The sequence below is a fragment of the Ranitomeya variabilis genome, chromosome 2 (assembly GCF_051348905.1).
Source record: "Ranitomeya variabilis isolate aRanVar5 chromosome 2, aRanVar5.hap1, whole genome shotgun sequence".
Classification (NCBI taxonomy): Eukaryota; Metazoa; Chordata; class Amphibia; order Anura; family Dendrobatidae; genus Ranitomeya; species Ranitomeya variabilis.
In genome coordinates this window covers 146,634,994-146,656,895 of record NC_135233.1, presented here as the reverse complement: position 1 = coordinate 146,656,895, position 21,902 = coordinate 146,634,994, and the positions used below count along the sequence as shown (strand labels likewise).

The 21,902-nt window shown below is 43.4% G+C and overlaps 1 protein-coding gene across 1 annotated transcript in view; it reads right to left on the bottom strand.

Annotated features, from left to right (window-relative positions):
• Nucleotides 1-1,530: 1,530 nt before the first annotated feature.
• The window catches only part of LOC143804703 (sulfotransferase 6B1-like), a 70,475-nt gene continuing 50,103 nt past the window's right edge, over nt 1,531-21,902 (bottom strand). Inside the window, exons 5-7 of the mRNA XM_077283065.1 lie at nt 12,762-12,856; nt 4,846-5,002; nt 1,531-1,730 (exon numbers count right to left, since the gene is read on the bottom strand). Of these exons, the coding sequence (XP_077139180.1) occupies nt 1,600-1,730; nt 4,846-5,002; nt 12,762-12,856 (383 nt within the window). The 3' untranslated portion in view covers nt 1,531-1,599. The remainder of the gene's footprint in view (nt 1,731-4,845; nt 5,003-12,761; nt 12,857-21,902) is intronic.

The following is a 21,902-nucleotide window of genomic DNA, read 5'->3' as shown; positions in this document are numbered from 1 at the left end:
CATGACATGTGGAGACAATGGGATTTTTCTTCTGTATATTTTCCCCTAAATAAACAAATTATAAATCTACTGTTGGGAGGCTGAACAGTCATCTCCTTTATTATAACTATGCAACAGGCCATTAACTACTTATCAGCAATTGTGATAGAAGTTTCTGTAAAGACATCCAGATGTGGGTGGGAATGGGTTCAACATGAGATTGCATGAACAATTGAAGAGAAATATATAGGGTTTTATCTGATGATCCCTTAGTTACATGTTCGTTTTTAATACTAGTGCAGCGCCCCAGAGTCCTGGTCGTTGCAGTACTGACGCTCCGCCACTAAGGGGAGTGATGGTACGTCTGATGGCACTAAAGGAGTTCACCTGACCAGGTATCACAGTCACACATTACACTTCACACTCTGGCCTCCAGGGGGAGCAAAGGGTTCTATGTATTAGGCCACTCCTCACAATCTGGTAAAACTGGGGGTTGGATAGGAAGTTAGAGAGAAGTTGACTGGGTTTGATCCAGGCAACATCCTGTGGCAGAGGGTGTTGCAGGGGAAGATTCAGGGGGGTCCCTGTCAGGGGTGGGATCCTGACAGAGGCCTAGCGAAAAGGACAGATCGTTACGGAACCGCGCCTGCACCTGATTGCGGCGGTATCTCAAGAAAGGATAAGAAGCGAGGTTTATTGTGGAGAAGTGAGAAACGAGATCACAGCACAAAGGGGAATAGAACCAGTAGGAGTCGTGCCTTAAGATCGTGGCAACATCCTACTGAGGCGCGTAGCCGGTGGCCGGAACGCCGAGGAAGTATTGGGCTCCAAGCATTACTTCAAACAGCGGCGGGGCAGTTGACTTTAGGTTGGCTGTCTCACCTAAATCACCAAAGCAGACATGAGGCAATTGTGGGAGAGGGGCGACTCTAGGGTCCCAGAAGAACTCCAGGCCTACCCGTCATACAGGTGCGTCCTAGCCATATCATCTGGGGGACGGAGAAGATCAGAACAGAAACGAGAATTGTGAGAAAGAACATCAGAAACAGACACAACAGTTGTGAGGACTATCCCGTGGTGCTCAGCAGGGAGGTACTACAACACACAGGCGCTAGAAGGTAGGCACTGATTTCCACCTGCAAAGGGAACCTCTGGATTGCGGACCCAGAAGCCTTCAGTAAAGAGGTAAAGAGACTGCAACCCTGTGTCCTCATTATTCATTGCGACTTGCACCACGCACCACCACCTACACCTTTCATTGGACGCCCCTTAGCAGGGTCACGGACCGGGTCTAGCCACCGTGACAACCCCAGGACCGAGACAGAGAGGCCCGGTACCGAGTACCCCGCGGCCCTGCGTCTGGGGGCGCTCCAACAGCTGAATTAATATTTCTATATTCAGTGACAGGGGAAAAAAACAACAGTACTTTAAGATGACATGCAATGCTTTGACTCTTCTATACGCTTCTATTCAGTTACAGTAACTGTTAAATGATCTGTCTCTGTTACTAGGGCTGATGTGTTTTAAATAACATACTGTACAATGTAGCTGTAAAGCTTATTACATTTTATTAAACTGTTAACAGATTGTAGAAGTACAAAAGCTAAATCAAATGACTGATTAAAATGTACAGTATTTGGAATAGTTTATCTTTGCTCCAAGTTTTGTTCCTGCAAGATATTCCTCAAACTTGGCATCCACCTGTTTGCTCTGTTCCTCAGTGAAAAGACTCTTCCAGTCTCCAATTTCCCCTTGAAAATAATAATAATAAAAAAATGTAATGCATTATTTTTACTAGTACTTTAGATATTACAAGGTAAAAATATCCCTGAGATATTATTGCGATTCAGTGACATAGTCAGTACATTGAATTAAACATTATGTAAGAGAATAAATATTCCATCACTTCCTACATATGCCAGTGATTGTTATTTGATAGATTACTGGTCATTTGCTTATTATGTTTTTATCTTGGATCTTGTCTTTCCAGTGGCCAGTGTGAACACGCGCCTACAAGCTGCATGCACATCAACTCATATTCCACTTCTTCTCTTTAGCTTATTTGTTTCAATTGGCCAGTCGGCCTCTATGCAAGTAGTGTTTCGCAACGTATGAGACCTGATATTTTCTATAACTATTACTTTTGTTACATCTCAAGTTAAAGTGAAAAGTGGGAAAAATGCAGAATTCAGGGTCATAAGTGATTTGCTTAGCCAGACACTTTCATGCACATAAGATTGTGAAAAAAAGAAAGTAGTGAGCTCACCTTGAAAAGATCAACCAAGTCAGACCACGTCCCTGCGGCGAGGGTACTCACATGAAAGTTGTGCAATCTACGCACAATAGTGATGCATGCGAGAATGGAATCTCCTGTCGGTTGCTGCTCCACCCACTGGATTCACAAAGATCCACATGGAAGCATAGTGAGAGGAGTTACCAGTGTAAAATGAGCGCTACCAGACGAAGCAGGAAGGATTCCAGGGATGATGTTAAGTGGATATATAAACTATTCTTAATTACGCGTTTCGGGGCCCTATCTGGCTTCTTCAGCAGGCAAGTCTTGCCTGATGAAGGATCCAGATAGGGCCCTGAAACTCGCAAATAAAAATAGTATATATCCACTTAACGTCATCCCTGGAATCCTTCCTGCCTTGTCTGGTAGCGCTCATTTTACACCGGTAACTCCTCCCACTACGTACATAAAGATTATATGACTAAGCGACAATGAGGCAAATTATCCAGTGAATACGGCCAATCAGGTCATAGACTTGTTCCAACCATTTCCCAATACATTTGTACATAAAGTCATCTCCACTACTTTTGCTAGAATGATTAATTTTAAAATTTTTATATTACAAGATTTTATTAAAATCACTGAAAAGAGCAAGTAGAACATACAAAAAAAAAATAGTTAAATTGACAAAAAAGATAAATTCACTTCATATTTGGTTCTTACAATCAGCAGGACCACTTCAACTGTGTGGGTTGCATGTGTCTGCCATATACAGTTGTATTGAGAACTGCAGTCAACTATGCTATTCAATATACTTATGCAAAAAAAAAAAAAAAAAACGACGTCTGACTGAGGCCTGAGTGCCATCTGTGGTTTTCATCTGTTCAAAGGTTTTGCAATTTTCAGTAACCAAGCGGCCCACAGAAAAACGTCAGAGATATGTCCACTTTTGATCCAAGTGTAGGATCAAAATTGGAAATGCATGTTTATTAGTGACTATGGTGGCCCGATTCTAAGGCACCTGGTATTCTAGAATATATATGTATGTATGTATGTATGTATGTACGTATGTATGTATGGATGTAGCGCTTAGCACAGCCACGTAGTATATAACACAGCCAGCCACATAGTATATAACACAGCCAGCCACATAATATATAGCACAGCCACATAGCATATGGCAGCCACGTAGCATATAGCAGCCACGTAATATATAGCACGGCCCATGTAATATATAGCAGCCAGGCAGTATATAACAGCCCATGTAATATATATCACAGCCCACGTAGTATATAACAGGCCACACAGTATATAAACAGGCCACGCAGTATATAACACAGCCCACGCAGTATATAACACAGCCCTCGCAGTATATAGCAGTGTGGGCACCATATCCCGGTTAAAAAAAAAAAAAAATTAAAGGAAAAAATAGTTATATACTCACCCTCCTGCGTCCACCGAAGCGGTTCCGATGCGCGCGATGCTGCCGCCAGCTTCCGTTCCCAGTGATGCATTGTGAAATTACCCAGATGACTCACGAGACCGCTAAGTCATCTGGGTAATTTCGCAATGCATCACTGGGAACGGAAGCTTGTGGCAGCATCGCGCGCATCGGTGGATGGCGGAAGGTGAGAATAGCACAATGAATTTTTTTAAATTATTTTTAACATTATATCTTTTTACTATTGATGCTGCATAGGCAGCATCAATTGTAAAAAAAAAGTTAGTCCGGGATGGGGCGACACTGGCACTGACTGGAGGGGAGTAGGGAGGGGGCATTGACTTGAGGAGAGTAGGGAGGGGCCAATTCGCAGCCGGACTAACCCTGTCGTTGATTGGTCGTGCCCGTCCGGGCGCGACCAAACAGCGATGCGGGATTTCCGTTACGGAAGTTAGTTACAGACAGACGGAAGTACCCCTTAGACAATTATATAGATAGATGAGCGAGTATGCTCGTTACTCGGGTTTCTCTGAGCATGCTCGGGTGGTCTCAGAGTATTTCGGCGTGCTCGGAGATTTAGTTTATGTCGACACTGCTGCATGATTTGCGGCTGCTAGACAGCTTGAATACATGTGGGGGTTGCTTAACAAACAGGCAATCCCCGCATGTATTTAAGCTGTCTAGTAGCCGCAAATCATACAGCTGCGTCGACAAACAATCTCAGAGCACGCCGAAATACTCGGAGACCACCGGAGCATGCTCGGAGAAACCCAAGTAACGAGTATACTCGCTCATCACTAATGTTCATATTTCAGTGAATATTATATTTAAAAAAAAAAATGGCTGCACTCAGATGACATTTGAGCACAGTCTGATTTTTACCAATTGTCAAAAAAGAGAAGGGGGGGAAACTTTAGTGTTTCTTCTACATACAAGAAAAAAACTGATGACACTGAAACCACATTTTGAGCAAAATAAAATTGGTCCATTTTTAATGTACATGAGAAAAACGGACGTTTGAATGAGGCCCTAGGTCTGTGGGACCAAATGGAAAAACGGACCACTAAAGTATATTCGCACATTAGTGTAGATGTCAAGAGTTTGTAATAAGCATTTAACAGTAAATCTCACAATTGGTGTGCACTTTGCCTAAGAAAGAAGAAACATAGGAGGTGCAGTTTAAAATAAATACCTTTTCGGAAAAAAACGTTTGCCATGTTCCCATGTGTTTCAGTTCCTTTTCCTTTCATGGATTTAAAAGTAGATTTTTCTTCAACTCTCTGTAATTGCTCATCAGTTAAAATTATCCCAAAGAATTCAGACATTTTTTTTAGTTCTGCAAGGAGATCCTAAAAAACATTATTGCAAAGAGCTTAGAAGGAATAACAAAAAAAGGTACTAAATAAAACCCCTTTTCCTTTTTCGCTCCCCTTCTTCCCAGAGTTTTTTTGCTTTTCTGTCAATATGGCCATGTGAAGGCTTGTTTTATGAGGGACGAGTTGTACTTTTGAACGATACCATTCATTTTACCATATGAACTCAGCTGACATGTGCTGGGAAATATGCAGGCTCAGGGCTGGGGAAGACACAACGAGATATGATATGTATCTCTATCATCTGTAGTGAAGGGGTTAAAGGCAGGGACAGGAAAAAAGTATCTTTGCAGTTGATGCTTGGGCATTGCAATTCATAAATCCTTCACCCACCACTGCAGCTATGTTATTTGGGTAACAAAATCTACTCAAGAACCACTTATTACATCTTTGCCACTCATGTAATCTTGGGAAGAATACCAAGTGACAAAAACTGCGTTCAACTAAAGAATGGTTCACGCTTTGCAGTTTTAGAGCAGGTTTTGTATTCTATTTTAGACAAAGGGTTACCAAACCTCATGGACACACCAAAGCTATTAGTATGGAAAGTGCACACAACGTCCTGTGCTACTTTGAGGGTCATGTACAGATACAGAACATTGCTTTTAAGGAAGAACACCTCTATGGATATGGTCACGTTTGGACTGGCCCACAGGAGAATCCTGCAGTGGTCCTCTATAAATGACTTTTGGATATGTGACGGACCCCCACTCCATCTTAAAACAACCATAACTACAGTAAACCTAGACACCGGAATAAATACACAAAATACATTATTTTGGTTGTCAAAATGGCCAAAGCTTGATTTAAATCACAGGATTAAAACAATCATAGTAGGAGTGAGGTGAAGTTATAGTACATTGGGATTCACAAGTACTGTGATACCCCCAGCTGTCTGACATACAGCACCAGGACAGACAGCCATAAAGGGGCGGCACACACTGGCTTGCCATTCAAGCAGAGCCAGTAAACTTTCAGGGCACCATTGACCCTTTTATCCTCACTCCTGTGATTAACCACTGTGCCCATGCCTGATTGACGTTACCATTGCAACATCCTTCAGGCTGGCCACCAAAGCAGAGCCTGCTCACCACCGTGAGGTTTTACATCCTCTATTAGTTAAAATGAGTCCACCTTAACTTGTCTGCAACTTCAACCTGACTCCTAAACTGCCAGCAAAGAGGCCATTTGACACCTTAGGCCTGTTTCACACGTCAGTGCCTCCGGTACGTGTGGTGACAGTTTTCTCACGTACCGGAGACACTGACTCACGTAGACACATTAAAATCAATGTGTCTCTGCACATGTCAGCGTGTTTTCACGGACCGTGTGTCCGTTTGAAAAACACGGAGACATGTCAGTGTTCGTTGGAGCGCACGGATCACACGGACCCATTAAAGTCAATGGGTCCGTGTAAAACACGTACCGCACACGGATGCTGTCCGTGTGCCGGGCAGGAGACAGCGCTATAGTAAGCGCTGTCCCCTGCTTTGGGTGCTGAAGCCGGAATTCATTCCTTCTTCCCAGCAGCGTTCGCTGGAGAGAAGGAATGAAAAATCATTGTTTTTTTGTGGTTAAAATCAAGTTCCCGGCAACCTCCCCCCTCCCACCCCCTGTGCGCCCGCTCTCTGGAAATAAAATACTCACCCAGCTCCCTCGATGCCATAGGGGTGGAGCCGCATATTCATCACTGTAATGAGCGGTACCACGTGACCGCTCATACAGGACAAGCTGCGGCGCTGAGAGGAAGCATCGAGGGAGCTGGGTGAGTATTTTATTTCCAGTGGGCGGGCGCACAGGGGGTGGGAGGGGGGAGGTGACAAGGAACTTGATTTTAAAGACAAAAATAATAAAAAAAACATTGATTTTTCATTCCTTCTCTCCAGCGAACGCTGCTGGAGAGAAGGGATGAATGGCGGCTTCAGAACCACGCTGGGGACAGCGCTTACTGTAGCGCTGTCTCCTGCATGGTCCGTGTGGTACTCAGTCGGTACACGGGCGGCACACGGCTGCCGCACGTGTGCCACACTGATGTGCCACGTGAGCTCACGGACACGGATAACTCCAGTACCGATTTTTCCGGTACCGGAATTATCTGGACGTGTGAGACTGGCCTTAAATGGACTCGACCACCATCACCCATGCCTAATAAAGCCATCAGCCAGTTCTACATGCTATGGAAAGACTTTGCACACAAAATAATCTGTCGTTGCTCTCGAATGGTGTTACTTATCAATGCAACTCTACCAAATTGTGATTGATAATACAGTGACTAAAGAGAAATAACAGCAGCTAAACATTCGGAAATGAGGATCCCATAAGGGGGAATGTGTAAATTAAACTATAGGAAAAGGGGGAGCCACAGTCTGAATACCTGTATAATGACATCTGTCATGCCTCAAAAATTATTATACCGCATGTATTTTAGCCAGCTCTAATAATTCACCACTTCACGGTTTTTTGATTCTAGAAACCACCATTTATGTACAGTAGCTGTGCCATAATAGTTTCTTAAACCCACTTACTACTACCCAAAAAGTAACGCGTATATATAGAGAGGACGATATTAGAAATAGAGTAGTTAAAAGCTATACACAATGTAACATCAACATTATAACCGTCCATTAAATAACTTTAATATTTGGACATCGTTGTTTTTTTCTGCGACGTTTATTTCAATTACTAAGGCATTATTAATAACCCTGCCACACCATTGTCAATTCTTTTTCACATTAAGACATTTACAGTTAGCAGCTTCCATGGACTCAAGGGCACCCAGATAAGGTACACTGCAGTAATCTAGTGCATTAACCCCTTCAGGACCGGAGGTATTTTCGGTTTTGCGTTTTCATTTTTTTGCTTTTGTATAGAACAATGTATTTCTATGGTACCTGTATGTCGAAGAAGAAAAAGATTTTTGTAATTGCCATTATTTTTACCACTTTTATGGGAACAAAAAATAAATAATGTTTTTTTTGCGAGTCTCCCCAGGTCTCAAATTCATAAGCCCACAACTTTAACATGGCAGGAAGGCTCAAGCCACAAGCTCTGGTGATTTAATGGGGAGAATTTTGTGTACTTGATCTGTACTGCTGGATCTGATTCCGGAAGCAGATTATATTATTGACAGAAATACATCGTACACAGCAGTGTATGTATTTGAGAATAAGACTCTCATCCTATAAAATTACTACCAAATAATGAAAAAAAAAATATATAGTCAGTCACTTTTAACTAGTGTTGAGCGATGCCGTCCGATATTTGAAAGTATCGGTATCGGATTGGATCGGCCGATATCCAAAAAATATCGGATATCGCCGATACCGATACCCGATACCAATACAAGTCAATGGGACACAAATATCGGAAGCTATCCTTGATGGTTCCCAGGGTCTGAAGGAGAGGAGACTCTCCTTCAGGCCCTGGGATCCATATTCATGTAAAAAATAAAGAATAAAAATAAAAAATATGGATATACTCACCCCTCCGACGAACCCTGGCTGTCACCGCTGCAAGCGTCTGCCTCCGTTCCTAAGAATGCAGAGAGTGAAGGACCTTCGATGACGTCGCGGTCATGTGACCGCTCACGCGACCAATCACAAGACCGCGACATCATCGCAGGTCCTACACTCACTGCATTCTTAGGAACAGAGGCAGACGCTTGCACCGGTGAGGTCCAGGGTCCGTCGGAGGGGTGAGTATATCCATATTTTTTATTTTTATTCTTTATTTTTTACATGAATATGGATCCCAGGGCCTGAAGGAGTCTCCTCTTCTCCAGACCCTGGCAACCATACGCACCGCACACGCCTGGGAACTTATAGGAACTTCCGACTTCCGATATCACAAAAATATCGGAACTCGGTATCGGAATTCCGATACAGCAAATATCGGCCGATACCCGATATTTGCAGTATCAGAAAGCTCAACACTACGTTTAACGTGTTTTTTTGTTTTGTTTTTTTTTTAAATAATGAACATCACATCAGCAAACACCACGGACATATTTGGCGTCCCTGTAAATCGTAACAACCCTCACAGCAATCAGATTATTTACAAGGAGAGGTAAATTATGTAAAATAAATGGCATGATTGATTTTTTTTTCTATATTAAACCCATAACAAAAAAAAGTTGCAATAAAACTAATGTTGAAGCAGTGTTCTGCTTTTTCTTCTGCAGGTATCCACATTAGGGTATGGCTCCACGGTCCGGAGGGGCGGCGGTATCGCCGCAGCGGCGAAGCCGCTTGGCGCTAAGCCCCGCCCCCTTTCTGGGACGCGATGGTGCCGGATGTGTACAGTACACATCCGGGATCATCGCACCCCTCGCCATAGGGCCCTGTGATATGCCTTGCGGGGACGCTGCGTCCCCGCAAGGTGTACGGACATGCTGTGATCTTAAAAGACGCGCAGCATGTCCGGAGTCGCAGGGCCGCCGCGTGCAGGTTTCCACGCATAGTGGAGACGGGATTTCATAAAATCCCCTCCACTATGCTGGAACATCTGGACGCTGCTTGTTTGACGCTGCAGCGTCAAACAAGCAGCGTTTACTTACCGTGGAAACATACCCTTATACAAAGCAAAAACAATCTTCTCGGATTATTGCGTGTTTGCTGCGTTTCTTTTATACCATTATGTTTGATCTGATTTGAGGGCAGATATGAAGCAAAGTTTTTAACAGTACAGAAAAGCTTTGATTCTGCTCTTAGAAATGCAACTGCATTTTTTTTAATGCGCTTTTTCATAAGAAGTGTATAGAGAAAAAAATGCACTAAAAAACTGCAGAGTTCAGCAGAATCTTCAGAGCACAAGGGATGGAGATTTCATGAAATAACATCCACTTTGCTCCAAAATTTAGACTTTTTTTCACATGTTTTTTGCACAAAAATTTTGCTGTGTTTAACTGTCCAAGCAATAATATATATACATATATACAGCTCTGGCAAAAATCAAGAGACCCCTGTAAGATGTTCAGTTTGGCTGATTTTTCTCTTTATAGGTAGATTTTTGAGTAAAATGTAAAAAAAGCAAAAAAAAAAAAAAAGCAGTGCTTTCAGACCTCAAATAATGCAAAGAAAGCAAGTTCATAATCATTTAGAAAACAACAATACTAATGTTTTAATTCAGGAGGAGTTCAGAAATCAATATTTTGTGGAATAACCATGATTTTTAAATCACAGCTTTCATGCGTCTTGGCATGCTTTCTACCAGCCTTTCACACTGCTCCTGTCACAAAAATGTAAGCAGTTCTAATTTGTTTGATGGCTTGTGACTATCCATCATCCTCTTGATTACATTCCAGAGGTTTTCAATGGGGTTCAGGTCTGGAGATTGGGCTGCCCATGACAGGGTTTTGATGTGGTAGTCTCTTAATTTTTGCCAGAGATGGATGGATGGATGGATGGATGGATATAATATATAGTGTATCTGCAGTTTTATACATTAGTGCAGAATCAAAAAGGGTTTCTGTACTAAAAAAACAAACAAAGAAAAAAACACATTAAAAAACAAGGCTTTACATCTGCACCTGAAACGCATCAAATAAAAGGAGAGAACATGGTTAGTGTAGTTTGGTGTGGACACTTGCAGAAAAGAAAAAACACAGTATTTCTGCAACGTCTTAACACGGCCTTACAGACACCAAAAAAGCCAGATGTCATAGTGAAGCTACATAAAGAGGAGAAAGTTCTGGAGGCTATGACTGAATGAACAAAGAATAAATCCACAGGTCCCAACTAGTGATGAGCAGGATGCACAGATGTCTCGCCAGCTCAGGCTAATCTGAGGTACGATTTTTGACTGTTTATACTGACCAACTCCCGTTTCTTTCAAAGTGGTCATCGAGACAATGCAGTAATCTAGCATTAAAATTAACCTAACCTTGAGTCAGTGGGAGCGGCTAAGGGTGAAGGTCATCAAGTGCCAGAAATCCAATCGACATAGGAGTTGCAAAGTTAGGGTATGTTTCCACGTTCAGGAAACGCTGCGTGTTTGACGCTGCACAGAGCCGCAGCGTCAAACACGCAGCGTCCAGATGTTACAGCATAGTGGAGGAGATTTCATGAAATCCCGTCTCCACTATGCAGTAAAAGACGCCTGCGGCAGACCTGCCAAAACAGACATGCGTCCGGTCTTTTCAGAACGCAGCATGTCCTTACAGTGCTCAAACAACGCAAGGACAACGCAGGTGACCTGCCAGTGGCCTCAGGTGCAGATTTGGTCAGGATTTTACCTGCGTAAAATCCTGACCAAATCCTGATGCTATCCTGAACGTGGACACATACCCTTATTAATAATGCCTTTGTAGACTTTCCGCTATAGGTTGGCAATTAATACATCAAAATATTATAAATGTTATTTAACCCCTTCCCTCAGCCAGTTTTCACCTCTCTGACCATGCCATTTTTTTCAATTCTGACCAGTGTCACTGAGGCTATAACTCTGAAATGCTTCAGCATATCCCAGTGATTGACTTTATTTTTCTTTCGTGACATGATGTACTTCATGTAAGTGGTAAATTCTGGTCGATATGATTTGTGTTTCCCCATTTATGAAACTCTAGAAAATTGAAAATTTTGAAACAAGTTATTACCCATTTTGTGTCATGTAATTTACATCATTTTTACAAACAATAATACATATTTTACTTTTTATTTTAGGAAGTTAGAAGGGTAAAAGTTTATCAGCAATTTTTCATTTTTCTAACAAAATCAATTATTTTTTTATAAAGATAAAAAGGTTACCTGTATACATAGCTTTTCCATCGCATGTAGAACGGTTTGAAGGTTTATTAGGAATGGATGATGGGTGGCTGATGGAGGTTGAGTGCATTTAAGGTATCAAATGGCATCTTTGGTGGTGGTTTAGGAGTTAGGTGGAAGTTGGAGACCAGTTAAGGTGGTAACATTTTTAAGTAGTAGTTTGTGGTGAACAAACATGGCTTGGGTGGCCAGCCTGAAGGATGTCATAATGGTAATGTCAATCAGGGGCGGGCACGGTGGTTAAGCACAGGAGTGAGGATAATGGGGTCATTGGTGCCCTGAAAGTTTACTGGCTCTGCTGGAGTGGCAAGCCTGTGCGTGCTATCCCTTTATGGCTGTCTGTCCTGGTTCTGTATGTCAGACAGCTGGGGATATCACAGGATTTGTGAATCCCAATGTAATAGCACTCCACCTGACTCCCACTGTGATTGCTTTAATCCTGTGAATTAAATAAAGCTGTGGCCATTTAGATACCCAAAATAAAATTATTTTGGCTATTTATTCCAGTGTCTTGGTTTACTGCAGTTATGGTTGCTTTAATATGGAGTGGGGGGTCCGTCCCATATCCAATAGTCATGGTTTTCACAACTCTTGTTTAACACCTGGATGACCCTTTGGATTCACCCTTGGACTGCTGGACCTCTCTCTCTCTCTCTCTCTCTCTCTGACTGTTGGTATTGCTTAATCCCCTGAACTTGAAATTGCATCCCTTTACTACGCTCTTGGCTCAAAATGTTCTTTTCTCAATCTTGCGGTCTCCAATTCAGCACATCTTCCCACTCCCTTTCAACTCATCGCAGATGCTCCGTGACCTGTAAGTAGAGTCGATGGTGTAAAGTCTGTCCACGGATACCTTTTTGAGTTGATGGATTCCAGATGGCAATGTTTTGCAGAGAAATGATGATACAAAACTGTCTCTTCACAAACAAGACCTGATTTCTAACATTAAACTTTGTATGAAACACTTTACTTACCGTTTTCATGTCTTCAAATGTAAGTACAAGTAATTTTCCATCATCCAGATGTTTCTCCCAGCCAAGAGTATAATCAAAGTATGACCCATAAATTACTAAGACAAAGAAAACAATTAGTCAACATTTGTCGTCTCTTAAAGGCAATTCATCAGCAGTTTTGTTTTATTTTTTTGCTATTTAAAATCAGAGAGCAGCAAGGGACCCTTATTCCAATGATTTATCACTTACTGGATGGCTTGGCTTAGTTTTGATAAAATCCCCGTTTTAGCTGCTGTAGATGCAACAGTGATCATATTGCTAAACTGTGTATAACCCCACCCACATCACTGATTGGCAATGTTCTGTGTACACGGAATGGTCGGCCAGCTGCGGATCAGTGGTGGTGGTCGGGGTTACACAGATTAGCCTGCATGTGAGACTAAGGGTACCGTCACACATTGAAATTTTCATCGCTGCGACGGCACGATTCGTGACGTCGCAGCGTCGTATGATCATCGCTCCAGCGTCGTAGACTGCGGTCACACGTTGCAATCACGGCGCTGGAGCGATGCCGAAGTCCCCGGGTAACCAGGGTAAACATCGGGTAACTAAGCGCAGGGCCGCGCTTAGTAACCCGATGTTTACCCTGGTTACCAGCGTAAACGTAAAAAAACAAACGGTACATACTCACCCGTCGGTGTCCTTCAGGTCCCTTGCCGTCTGCTTCCTGCTCTGAGTGCAGCCGTACAGTGAGAGCAGAGCGCAGCACCGCTGCGCTCTGCTCTCACTTTCTGGCCGGCACTCAGAGCAGGAAGCAGACGGCAAGGGACCTGAAGGACACCGACGGGTGAGTATGTACGGTTTGTTTTTTTACGTTTACGCTTGTAACCAGGGTAAACATCGGGTTACTAAGCGCGGCCCTGCGCTTAGTTACCCGATGTTTACCCTGGTTACAAGCGAAGACATCGCTGGATCGCTGTCACACACAACGATCCAGCGATGTCAGCGGGTGATCAAGCGATGAAAGAAAGTTCCAAACGATCTGCTACGACGTACGATTCTCAGCAGGGTGTCTGATCGCAGTAGCGTGTCAGACACAGCGATATCGTAACGATATCGCTAGAACGTCACGAATCGTAACGTCGTAGCGATGGAAATTTCAATGTGTGACGGTACCCTTAGTCAGGCAGTGATAATCTCTTGTTGATAAAACACTGATTGTATTGAATTTACAACACAGCCCAGTAAGTAACATCCTTGGAATCAGGCTCCTTTGACCTATATTATGTCGCTCTCAGATTAAATAGCAAAAAATGGTTGCCAGAATCCATTTAATAAATATCAATCCGCATTGTGAGTAGAAATTACAATATATTAAAAAAGAACTCCTCCTCCCATCAAAGTTTTTATCCTCTTAATATATTTCAATCATCATATTATATACCACTGTACTTACAATTGCTCATTTTGCCTTTCTACCCAATTAATGCTTCTGTTTTCCATTACGTATATGACATCACGTGAATAAAAACAGACTCGCTGAATCCAAGCTCTATGTAGAAACATGAAGTCTCTCTTCTCTGCAGGAGTTATCATTAGAACTACAACTCTCAGTCACTGCAAAGTCCCTGGTGGAGGGGACGAGTGGAGCAGGGTCAGGAGTTGAAAACAAGTGGCACTGGGCTGCCAGGGACTGTGCAATGATGTAGAATTGTACTATATATTGACTTCAATATATTAACCCCCTTAATGACTGCCAATGCGCCTTTTAACTGCAGTAGGTAAGAGCACTTATTCCTCAGTGATGCTTTTTAACTGCGATAAGAAATAAGGTTATAGCGCCCCCCAGCATCAGAAGAATCCATACTGATAGAGATTCTAGATTGTGAGCCCCAATGGGGACAATGACAATGTCTGTAAAGCGCTGTGGAATTAATGGGGCTATAAAAAAAGGAGTAAAATAAATAAATAAAATAAATAGAAGTCTCCTCATTTATCTAGATGTGTGGTGAGTGTGGCACCTCAGGAGTCAGGTTGCCACAGTGGCATTGCCTCCCCCTCACAGGGGGTGATGCCATGCCTGGAAGCAAGAAGAGATTCCCTTAGAAGGTACGCCGGCATACAACATCTTTCCTGACTCCAGACCAGAAGGGGGAGCTCTAAACCCAGTTTCAGGGTAGCTTCCCTATAAGTTCTGGCCTGGAAGCTGGGTTACAGAGTTCAGTGTGAGACAGTGAAGGGAGAGGAAGAAAGTGAAGAGAAGCTGGGGATAGGAGCTGCGACTGAGTGCAACAGACCGGACACCGGAGTCCGTGGTTGTGTGGGAACTCCATGCCCAGCAACTGAATCCAGAGAACAGGAGATTGTTGGTCTCCTGGTCACAACTGACACCCGAAGGCACAGCAGCAGACTAGAGCCCAGAGTCACCACGAGGGAGTGACACTTGGAACAGGCTCAAGCTGCCTGCCATACAGGTAGTGTGTCACTTAAGGAACAGACAGAGAGGGACTTAAGGAGAACTACAAGCATCAGGAACCCAGAGAGCAGCACAGTAGGGAGGCTTCCAACCTCACCTTGCTAGGTGAATTCTGAACTGCTTCCAGGCTGAAAAGATCTCCAATACCACCTGTTACCTGTGCTCCAGACTGCACCTACAATTATAGGTAAAGAAACTACAATCTCTGTGTCCTCTAATCATTCCGGCAACCAACATCCACAACCCCTCAGACTGTTCTGGTAGCCCTGGGGCCCCCCACTCCACCTGTGGGGAGCTATACCAACTCTGCTGCAACACCAACAGCCCCACTGGTCCCTTTAAGCAGCGTCGACCATCCCTGGCCGAGTGCCACAGGTGGCGTCATGAATATTCCCTGTAATTCCCAACAAACTTTACTCCTTTCCATCATCCATCCCTTTTAATTGCACGCCCAGGGCCACGGACCGGGTCACCACCCCTTTAAGAGCTATGCGACCCGGTTCCGAGTACCCTAGCAGGTGTTGCATTTCTGGCGTCATGAACAGGATGGACCGACCCAGCAAACTGGGTCATGTGTGCCATAGATTTTATTAAACTGTTTGCCGTCATTGTCACGCCATGCGGCGTGAGAGATGCAGGGGAATTGTGACTTCATGGGTGAAGCCCAGAGAAAGAGAACGAAGCCACACTCCATGCTCTGCCATCAGTGGGCAAAAAAGCTTGAGGCCCCAACCGGTAACCGACAGGAGCGCAATACATCCCGATGGAGGAGCAGCCACTGACTACGGTAACGCTACCCAGAGCCTGGCTGAGGTTAACTGGGGCGGGGGGGGGAGAACATGTCCAGTCCAGGTGGAGATCCAGCGCTGGCCGCGGCTGCAGCCCCCATTAACTGGCCGGATCCAGTGGCAGCCGCAGCTACAGCCTCCATAATGCCACTATCAATGCTGTGTACATACCGGGAGCAGCCTGGTTACCGCAGAACTCAGTGGAGTCACACACCCCCTGAGCAATTTTAAGGAGAGACTCTGCAGTTTGTTTAAAGTGTACCCTCTTTCTGAGAATCAAAAAGGTCAGCATCCTCACTGGCCAGTTAACTGGTGCGGCCCAGTGGGAGGTGAAGTCCTGGCTGGACACTGATAAATAACTGTTAAACAAATCTTGGCCAGGCTGAAAGACACCTTTGACACCAGCACTGCAGCAGAGATAAAAAGGAGATTCTTTGGGTGTAAACAAAGGGTGCAGGACAGTATACGGGACTATGCCCTTAATCTTCAGGAGGCGCTGCGGGCCATTAAGCTGGTTGACCCTGACAGCATGCAAGATGGGGACAGATTGTTAAAAGAGCAGTTTATAGAAGGACTCCTGTCTAGCAATCAAAGGATACAGCTGCGCATAATGGGCCTACAAAATCTTGAACTGGACTTTGCACATTTTGAAGATAGGGCCATCTGGGTGCCATCTGGGTGCTGCATGAACCGAATTCCAGCCGCAGTGCACCTCCTTGGCACCCAGCAATTACATACTACCAGGAAGCTGCATCCTTTCCACAGGCCCTCGTGGAAGCCGACACGCAGACCCTAGATAATAACCCCTCTGCAGAACTATGTCTCCAGGTCCAGGAGCTGACCAAAAGTGTAGCTGCACTAGCCAAAACCATGCAGTCCATGCAAGTGTCCCCAAAGGAGAAGATCCAGCTGGCTTCCAGTCCAGTTGACGTCCCGTGGCAACAGTAGAAGAGGATCCCACCGACCAGAGGGAGAGACAACGACTGCTACGACCAAGACGGATGACCTATTTGTCGCCGCTGCAGCAAGGTGGGACACATCACAAGATTCTGCAATTTAAAACGGGTAACCCCTGGGGTAGAGGGCCAACCCCCAGGAGTAGGATGACCAGGCCCACAAAGCTGGTGAGCCAAGTACGGAGGAGGACGACCGGTCCTCCCAGTTGTGATTGACGGAATCCCGATGAATGCTTTACTGGACACCGGCTCTCAGGTGATGACTATGCCATATATTCTTTACAAATGGTACTGGGCTGACTCCGATATTACAAGCGGCCCAGATAATGATCTGACTGTAGTCGCCAGCAATGGTCAGCCTTTGCCACAAGTGGAGTATGAGGAGGTGACCATTAAGGTGGCGCGAGTAGAATTGAAAGCCCAAGGTCTGATAATTATAGACATTGACTGACGAGAATGTAACCCAATGATGACCTTAGGTACTAATGTGATAGAAAACGGTCTTGGCGAGGTTATTGTTTTGTTGCAACAGGTAGGCCATGTTAAACCCATTGCCCCACCATGAGTGGGCAGAGACGCAGGATAGCGATCCAGCAGTCCGCCTAGTAAAGGAGCCACTGACAAGCTGACTCACACCCTGATCCAGATGCACCACAGGAAGCTCAACAGTTGTGGAAGGAGAAGGGCAAGCTGTTTATCTATGAGGGTAAGCTGTGTCAACACCAACAGCCCCAGTGGTCCCTTTAAGCAGTGTCGACCATTGTGGTGCCTGTACGTTGTAGTCCCCATAACATTGCAGTCACCAGTACATGGTAGTGACCAGGTCTTGCTTCTGGAGACACGCACCTGTAAATTAGGCACGCTGTCATCGTTACAGAACTGCCAAACATGTGGACACCAAATTATGTTTAGGCACACTGGGGCTCACAAGGGAGGGGGCATTTGGATTTGGGAATGCAGAATTTGCTGAATTTGTTGGGGGGGGGGGGAGGTGCAGCACCATAGTGCTTTTCAAGAGCCTTTGTGCTACCAGTAGAGTGGAAGCCCCTTAATATTTTACAAAAATATTTGGGATCACATTTATTCAGCACTCTACGTTGAGCACTTTGTGGTTTACATCTAAATTTCCCAGTGATGCAATTCAGAGAAGACCCCCCGAGGGATCCATTCACTATAATGCGTCAGCAGAGTTACTCGGCACTCAGTCTGGCTTTTGTGCAATGATTTCAGAGGTGGACCAAACTGGTAGATTGGGCTGTTATGCACGCCTAAAAAGATGGACACTGCTAGATAATAAAGGGGGCCAGCAGGTGATTAATTTTTTTTATATTTATTTTTTACGCCATTCCTTGTGCGGTATAAGTGATTAGCCGACTTTATTCTTCAGGTCGGTGCGATTACAGCGATACCAGATTTATATAGGGTTTTTATGTTTTGCTACAGTCCCACACTAAAATATGTTTTTTGTTTGTGTTTTTTTGCAATAAAAAGCTAGTTTTTACATTGCCATATTTTTATAGCAAAAATATGGAAAAATTATAACTAAGTCAGGTGAGGGCTTGTTCTTTGTAAGTTGACGTTTTTATTTGTACCATCTTTGGGCAGATGATTTTTTTTTTATCAATTTCTATTCCAATTTTTGGGAGGGAGAATGGACAAAAATCAGCAATTCAGAAATTAATTTTCTTTTTTATTTTATGCCGTTAAACGTGTAGTAAAATTAACGAGGCAGCTTTATTCTTCGAGTCAGTACGATTACAGCAACACCTCATTTATATAATTTTTTGTTTTGGGCTTTTACACAAACTATTTTGTAGAAAAAGTAATTTTTTGCATCGCTTTATTCTGAGAGCTTTAACTTTTTTATTTTACAGCTGACAGATCTGTGTGGTGGCTCGTTTTATTGCGGAACAAGATGACGTCCTCAGCTGTACCATTTTTATGTGCATTGTCTTTTTCATCACATTTTATTTCACTTTTTGTTCGGCAGTATGATAAGGCATGTAGAATTGTTTGCCTTTTTTACCGTGTCTACTAAAGGGGTTTAAAATAGTGTTATATATATATTTATTTTTATTTTTTTTACATAAATACATTTTTTGGATTTTTTTGTTTTATAATTTTTTGTTGTTTTGTTTTGTTTTTTGCTTTTCTACATTGTCCTTAGCTGACAGTCCACTGTCCATGGGTGACTCACGAGGCCATCTTGGGACCCTTAAGCACGTTAAGGCTAGGTTCACATTGCGTTAACAGCAGCCCGTTCAACACATGCGTTAACGGGCTGCTCTTAACGCAAGTGCCGACATTCCATTGCACTAGCGCTAGCAGGTGCTCTATGTGCACTAGCAGTGACGGACCCGGAAACGCTGCAGCCCGCGTCCCATTGTCCATCACTCAATGACAGCACATCGCTAGCGCTTGCCCATTGTGGGCGTGCTCTAGCGATGCGTCTGACAAAGGACATAATGGCATTAACGGACTGCGTTACGCCGCGGTGTAACGTAGTCCGTCTAATGGACGCCACAGATGCAGTGTGAACCAAGCCTTACAGTTGTGGACACTGCTCCGCTCTACCTGCGGCTGTTAGAGGCAGATCCTGGGTGTTTGTCACAGCCATTATCTCATCTTGTGAGCCTGCTCCACACACCAGTTCCCAACATTTGTGTGAAAAAGTGTTTTGCAGCCTTCCCGATTTCCTACTCTTTTGCATGTTTGGTGATCTGAAATAACATTTAAATGTGACAAACATATTTAAATATTAGACACAAAATGCAGATTTTAAATTAAGGTCTTATTATTAAAAAGAAGTCCAATCCTACAAGACCCTGTGTGAAAAAGTGATTGTCCTCTAAGCTTAATAACTGGTTGGACCACCCTTAGCAGCAACAACTTCAATCAAGCTTTTGCAATAGCTGGCAATGAGTCTTTTACAATGCTATGAAGGAATTTTGTCCCACTCATCTTTGAAGAATTTTTGTAATTCAGCCATAATGGAGGATTTCCGAGCATGAACTGCCCTTAAAGGTCATGCCACAGCATCGTAATCGGATTAAGGTCAGGACTTCAACAAGCCCATTCCAAAGTCTTAATTTTGTTTTCCTCAAGCCATTCAGAGGCGGACTTGCTGGTGTGTTTTAGGTCATTGTCCTGCTGCATAACCCAAGTGTGCTTCAGCTTGAGGTTACAAACAGATGGCAGGACACTGTTCTTCAGGATTTTTTGGTAGACAGCAGAATTCATGATTCTATTTACCACAGCAAATCTTTCAGGTTCTGAAGCAGCAAAACAGCCCCATACTACCACCATATTTTACTGTTCGTATCATTTTCCTTTTCTGAAATGCTGCCTTACTTCTATTCCAGATGTAATGGGACATACACGTTCCAAAAAGTTCAACTTTTGTCTCTCCCAAAAGTCTTGGGGATCATCAAGATGTTTTCTGGGAAACTGAGACAAGCCTTTATGTTCTTATTGCTCAACAGTGGTTTTCGTCTTGGAACTCTGCCATGCAGGCCATTTTTCCCCAGTCTCGCTCTTATGGAGTCAAGAACACTAACCTTAACTGAGAAAGTGAGTCCTGCAGTCCTTTGGATGTTATTGTGGGGTCTTTTGTGATCTCTTGGATTAGTTGTCGCTATGCTCTTGGAGTAATTTTGGTTGGCTAGCCAGTCCTGGGAAGGGTCACCACTGTTCCATGTTTTCTCCATTTGTGGAAAATGGGTCTCACTGTGGTTTGATGGAGGCCCAAAGCTTTAGAAATGGCTTTATAACCTTTTCCAGGCCAATAGATCTCAATTACTTTATCATTTGTTTCAGCATTTCTTTAGAATGCAGCATGAAGGCTAGCTTTTGAGATCTTTTGGTCTACTTCACTTTGTCAGGCAGGTACTGGTTAAGTAATTTCGTGAATGAAAGCAGGTGTGGCAGTGATCAGGCTTGGGTGTGGCTAGGGAATTTGAACTCGGCTTCCCAAAGATGTGATACACCACAGTTAAAACATAAATTAAAGTGTGGGGGAGGGGGGCACAATCACTTTTTCACACAGGGCTTTGTAGGTGTGGATTTCTTTTTCCCTTAATAAAGCCTTCATTTATAACCTGCATTCTGTGTTTATTGTGTTAACCTTGGTCAATATTTAAATTTGTTTAGTAATCTGAAACATTGAGGTGTGACAAACATGCAAAAAAAGTTAATCAGGAAGGGGGCAAACACTTTTTCACACAACTGTATAATGTGTAAGATGAACAAACTAAGATTTGAGAGGCACCTGATAAATGGGAGAGGATGTGAGAAGCAAATGACCCCTGCTTCTAAATGAGTGGCACAATTCATTATGAGGCAAGGCCTTTATCAAATGGAAAAAGTATTAATGGTTGTATATTTTGTGGACAACATAACCACTGACCAAGACCAATAACCAAAACATGGTGGATAGATAAGTGCAAAGTGATTCTTACTACCCTGGTCCAGCATTCACTTTGGTACCTGTAATGTCCACACTTTGTAAGTAATCCACACTAGTAAATCTTCATTATCTTTATTTCTCTTTAGCAGGTTGCATAAGCTTGTCTCTGCATGCATGACAAAGTGAAAGTAACTTCTCCCCCTCCTCTCTGTAACTACCCACAATTCTCTACATCTCATCTTTCTTAAAGAGACAAGGTACAAGATTTAATTAATGCATATTACAACATCCCCCTTTTTTTTTTTTTTTTTTTTTTTTTTTTTAAACGAATAAAGCTAAAATAAAATAACATGAACTAATGATGCAACAAGAAAAATGTCCAAGAAAACGTATGTCCATTTTGCCCTGTTAAAGAAAAGAAGTCACGCTTCTTCAATAAGTCTGGATGGAGCCCTTCTCTCTCTTGATGGATAACGTCTGGGCTCAGCGATGGTGTCCATTAATGAAGAACTTGTTGCCTCCTGGTGATTCTCTCCA